The sequence below is a fragment of the Lactuca serriola genome, chromosome 1 (genome assembly GCF_051521515.1).
Source record: "Lactuca serriola cultivar US96UC23 chromosome 1, Lser_US96UC23_V15, whole genome shotgun sequence".
NCBI classification, from domain to species: domain Eukaryota; kingdom Viridiplantae; phylum Streptophyta; class Magnoliopsida; order Asterales; family Asteraceae; genus Lactuca; species Lactuca serriola.
The window spans coordinates 41,556,164-41,562,163 of record NC_136408.1 but is presented as its reverse complement, the minus strand read 5'-3'; the positions used below and the strand labels follow the sequence as shown (position 1 = coordinate 41,562,163).

Below are 6,000 nucleotides of genomic sequence, written 5' to 3'. Positions count from 1 at the left end.
ATCAACTATATGTGCAGACTGAGAGGTGAGTTTTCCTCACTGTACTTGTGGGTCGAAGGCACCAATGTCGGCCCACTGGGTTATGTGTCCTGATTTAGAGAATGTTACTATGTTGTATTGATCTGTTAGAACTAAGTCCTGGTATATATGATGTTGTTATGATACAGTGATTTGTAGATCTTCCTGTTAGTCTGTTGACTAGTTATATGATTATCTGTTACTGGATATATGTTATATGTTATGTATATGTCGACATTGTATGTTTGGGTTTGTGCGGAAGCCAACAAACCTGGGAGTAAGCCAGACATAAGTTGTGGGCCCAAAGGGCAGTCCAGATTTATGTTATGAGCTTGGGAGTAAGCTAGACATAAGTTGTGGGCCAGAAGGCAAGCCAGACTCATGCTGTGGAATCAGAGATAATCCAGTATGTTAGTTGTGTACCTAATATGCATGTTGTTATATGTTTTGGTGGTGGTACTATGGGTGAACTCACTAAGCTTTGGCTTATAGCTTCAGTTTTATGTTTCAAGTACTTCAGATCATCGTGGGAAAACAAAGGCATGATTGTGCACAATTTCCTGGTTTTGATGATGCTGATTTGGGATATTCTGATATATGATTTCCACTTTTGACAATGTTTTGTAAACGTTTGGTTTTGATTTGGGTTTTGTCTGAAAATAATGATTCCTCTTGATTTAAAATTGAGGATTTTTTTCGTGATTTTTGGGATGTTGCAAAATGGATTATCTGAAAGCTTTGACAATGTCATAAGAGATGCAAGGAAAAACCCAATCATCACAATGTTAGAAGAAATTAGATTGTATGTTATGGAAAGAAAATTTAATTTGAGCATCAAAGGTAGTTCATGGCATGAATTTAAACCATGTCCAACAATTATAACCTTACTTAATCAGTTACAAAAAGCTCAAAGGTAAAAATATTATAGGTTGTTTAATTTGATTACTATTAACATATATTAACTTTATACCAATGTGTTTAGATTTTGGAAGGTTCTACCAACTGCTTTAAACCATTTTGACACAAGAAACTTGGCAGAGTCTTATGTGGTGGATTTAGACAATAAGACATGTTTGTGTAGAGTGTGGCAACTGAATGGCTATGGGTATGTGCATTCAGTTACAACTATTTCCTATCTTAATAGGGATGTTGGAAGTTATGTGGATCCAATGTACTATGGAGCAATTTACAGAAACACTTACAAGTTTCCAATGCATGGGATGAATGGCAATAATATGTGGCCATGTACTGACTTTACTCCACCACTACCACCTTTGAGGAGAAAAATGTCAGGCATACCAAAAGTGAATAGAAGAAAGAACCCAAGTGAAAAGACTACAAGCCAGACGGTGTCAGAGGTTAATAAGAAAATTTTATGCAGTGTGTGTAAACAAGTTAGACATAACAAGTTTACATGTCCTCAAGTTAAAAGCCTAAAAAAATTAAGGTAAAGAGGAGAAAGAACGCAATTAGTGAAGATAGTAATGGAGGGGAATGAGGTAGTGGAACAAAAGCAAAAGGAAAAGAGAATACAAGGAAAAGGAAACATTCTGAAAGGATTATAAAAAAATTGGTGAAAAAGGCTGAAAGGAAAAATGGAGAAGGCAATACAGGTGCTAATCCATTGGAGATTGAATAAGGATTACGTATGGATTTGCTATATAAGTTGTTGGATTTACGTATGGATGTTTGTTGCATGTTATGTACTACATTTGGTTGTTAGACCTATATGTGTGCTGTTATTTGAAGTTGAATATTTGCAAACTATGATTTTATGTAATGTAATGGACGTGCATGGTTGTTTATGCTTTATTTGAAAATCAAAGTATATGCGACGTCCCCAATTTCACGGCCATAAAAGACCGATTTGTTTATGCTTTATTTGAAAATCAAAGTATAGTTTTAAAGAAATATGTTGCGGAATTTGTTCCCAAAAACATGATAAAGAATTTATCAAAGCATTTCCGAAGAAATGTATTTTCATTATATTAAAAAACCCGGGATGTCATTTTCAATACAGATCAAAAGCATAAACAGAAACAAGATAGGCCTTACAATATCTATTTATTCTAGTGGCCTATAATCCATTGATATCTCATCAGATCATCACTCATGTGCTCTCTTGCCACTAACTGTAATGCAATAAACTGAGTGGGTTAGGCTTGGGAGCTTGATGAGCACATATGGTTTTCAACCCACAATAATTAAGTTCATTAATGTCATCAATCATTCAACCCGGTTACCCATTCCCGTTATCCTCGCCTTACGTCCCTAAAGCATCTACTATAAGGAACCTAGCCTAAGGATTTTCATCGGGGTGGACAACATTGCTTAGGGGATTCCTCAGCAATACATGTCAAATAAGGCAACCATGAGGGAGATGGAGTACACCTGGTGAACATGTAGTTCAAATAAACACCTACAGGTTGCGATCCTGCTAGCATTCCACTGTACTTTCTAGAATAGTCCATGGTCGTCATCTATACTCCGCTAGATGACTGATCATCGTAAACATCGAGGCATCTCATCATTTTTTTTCACACATCAACTGTTTCATCTACCATGTTTTACCCAACATTTTCGTAGATATAAAATACATATACAGTTTAAATCATTTAAAACATGTATAAATCGTTCATCCAATATAGATATCAAGAAAACAGATAATATGTACACATAACACGCAATTTATATTAAATACTTCATATCTATGTGTAAGATGAAAGTAACTATGCACTCACTTGTTAAAGTGATGATTCCCAACTCGGACAACACTTTGCTTCTAATAATTTATTTTCCTTCGACGAAATCTAGTATTATTACCACTAGATTTTAGTCTAATAATTATCGCGATTATCTACGTGCGTTATTATTTTATAAGCGTTGAACAATAATTTTCAACCACTATGTATAAACAGGGGCCAGACATGAAACACCGGAGGGCATGACCATTTTGGCACTATAGCACTTTTGAAATCCAACAACCCTATGCGGCCCTTCAAACCAGATTTACCGTACCGCGAGTAGTTAAAAGATATTATAATAACACTTAGTATATTGTATTATATATATATATATATATATATATATATATATATATATATATATAATGTTTAAAAGTTTATAAATAACGATAATCAACTTAAACATAAGCTATACTTAAAATAGGGTAGACATAACTTACTTACTATGAGGTTTGGTTAGGAACCGTGCTCAGTGGGGGCAGAACTTCCGAGCCGAGAGCTCTCCAGGACTCACCTATAGCACTTAAGAAGTACCAGGGAAGGGGAAGGAGGGTTTGGGAGTATTGAGAGAGAAAGAAGGGTGAAGGTGTGAGTTTTTGGGGTGAATCACGGCTCTACTTATAGGCTTAAAAATGGCCAATCACGTCGTGTTTGTGTGCCAAGGCATGGGGAGGAAGCAATGGTCAGGATTGTGCCACGTGTCACTCGCAGATTACTCCAAAAAACTAATTATCTTCTAAAATCCGTAACTTTCCTATATGAGCTCCGTTTTTTACGTTCTTTATATCCACGCGTAGTTATCGACAAGATTTGTAACTTTAGTTTAGACTCCGTTGACTAATTTACTTTATTTTTAAAGTTATATTTTAACAGACTTAGACTATTAAAGTCTGTTAAAATTTCATAACTTTGTCATCCAACGCCCGTTTCGTCTGTCTTTATATCGTTGAGTTCCTATTAATGATATATTCAATTCTCATTTAAGTTGTGTCGGCTAAAAATCGATTGATCTAAAATTCGAATTCTGGGTTGTGCACTGCTATGCTAAATCTTAAAAAAATCATAACTTCCTCATACGAAGTCAGATTTGGACGTTCTTTTTATGTACGTTCTCAGTTTAATGTATACTACAAATTTAGTTTAGATTGCTAAGGCTAAAAATTATTTTATCAAAAATTCAAATTTTACGTTACGCGGTGTCGTGCCGGTTTTGTCGCGAAACTTCGGCGGGTCATACCTTCTTCATTATAAGTCGGTTTTCAGCGTTTTTTATATCCCTGAAATCCTTGTTACGACTAATTCAATTTTTTTCATAGATATTGAGTCTATCTATTATTTTATTTTTGACGTTTATTTTTATTATTATTTTATTACGTCATTATAAATAAGTATAATGCACACAAAATCACATAATCACATAATACTCAAGTAATTCCTCTTTATTATTTCAAAATAGGTTACAATTGTTGACCCTAACTATTACATCGTTATAATAATGTTTAACCTAGAAACACGGACATTACAATATGTGCATGCAAATCGGTGATAATATGGGTATGTAGTGGATTGCAATCTTACAAGTTTAACCATACATTCTTTTTCTACTTAAAATGGCATTTTCATTCATTTGGAAGATTATTACAACCACATTGATTACTTATTACACATCATAAGAAAATACCATTAACAACCCATTACCACTTGTACACTATTATCACAAAGAAATAGTCCAACTAAGAAATAACCAAAATTTCATCTTCCTAACATTTGACTGAAGCTTCTTATTCAAGCTAAGCAAAGTTGCAATCATGATTGTCTCACCACTTGTGTTTGTAGTCTCAACTTTGTATGCCTAACAAAGTTGTAATCATTGATCCCTTCATCTTCATACCGTAAATTCCAACGAGAGAATGACAAGCAAGAAAAACAAGGTAAAAATGGTCACGGATCTGTCTCAGTTGTATATAATCGAGGCTAAAAGGTGAAAGGACGAAAATACCCTCAACCTCGTCACTAATGGACTATAGTAGGGTTAGTGTTATTAAAAATGTTTATTTAAATTTTAAACTAATATTTAGCTTAGCAATTACATCGTTTAACATTAAACAGATCCTACATAACAAAGGTTATCATTTCCATTACATTAAACACAGTTACATAGTCATTTATACAAAAATGTATGTGCTTACACAGATCTTCAACATCCACTTCACAACACTTAGAACAAAAGACGATAACATGTAGTAGACAACAAACCACATAAACTCTAATAGTAAAACACAACAAACGACATTAACCCTAACCACTGTTGTAAAAATCCCGACTAGGTCCCGATTAATATCCGATTAATCCCTAGGCGCTACTCGACCGATTAGAGGGCGTCTAGCGATTAATCCCTACATACATAATGAGTGAAAAATTATAAAATGATGAAATTTTAACATTTTGAAGAAGTTTTATTTCAATGGAAACTATTTGAGGCATGATTAGTGTTGTATTAATCATATTAACCTATTTTGTTATCATATTAGTGGTATTTACGAACTTTGATATGATATTAGTCATATTTAATTTTTTAAAAATCAACAAATTAGCAATTAATGGTCCCCGATTAATCATCCGATAAATCTCTGCCTAGCCGATTAATCTCTTGACCCTAGTCCACCGATTAGCTAACGTCGAGCGTTTTTACAACCTTGACCCTAACATAAACACACATATACCTAACACAACGACATCGATAACAAACACTACCAGATTTACTACTAGATTAGAGAGTGCAGTTTGTCCACGAGAAGACCAAACATCACCACCATGAGTCCTACCACCAAAACAGTCAAAGCATGAACGTTCTTCTCGTTATGGTCTAATCGGCTTTGCATATAGAGCATATCGACCCTTTATATCACAAAATCATGCCCCAGTTCCTCCTTAATGTGATCCGCCTCCACCTATTTTCTCCCTACAATCGTAGAATATTATATGTAAGTCGTTGAAGTTGATCATATCTCGAGAATTTATCGAAATCGATTATGGTGAGGGTGGTGGGGTAGACATCTCGTGAATCTCGTGAAAATGATTGTTGTCTCTTTGTCGGTAAATGTTTGGCCGAAAAAGGGTATAAAGTTTTAAGTTTTGATTTATTAAACCATCCCTTTTATAAGCAATGGGTCCATAGTAACCCTTAGAGACCAAGCAAATGATTCAACTCAACTCGGTGACGTGTATGACAAGTTCA

At 34.6% G+C, this 6,000-nt stretch overlaps 1 protein-coding gene across 1 annotated transcript; it reads left to right on the top strand.

The window, feature by feature from the left end:
• The first annotated feature begins 680 nt into the window (after positions 1–680).
• On the top strand, positions 681–1,657 carry LOC145054128 (uncharacterized). The gene is made up of 3 exons (XM_079002270.1): positions 681–931; positions 1,001–1,376; positions 1,601–1,657. The coding sequence occupies exons 1-3, from the start codon at positions 681–683 to the stop codon at positions 1,655–1,657; spliced, it is 684 nt and encodes a 227-aa protein (XP_078858396.1).
• Positions 1,658–6,000: the final 4,343 nt, after the last annotated feature.

Coding starts and splice junctions, on each gene's coding strand:
- LOC145054128 (XM_079002270.1), top strand. CDS start 681: ATGATTCCTCTTGATTTAAAATTGAGGATTTTTTTCGTGATTTTTGGG. Junction 932..1,000: donor CAGTTACAAAAAGCTCAAAG/GTAAAAATATTA, acceptor CAATGTGTTTAG/ATTTTGGAAGGTTCTACCAA. Junction 1,377..1,600: donor CAAGCCAGACGGTGTCAGAG/GTTAATAAGAAA, acceptor TTGGTGAAAAAG/GCTGAAAGGAAAAATGGAGA.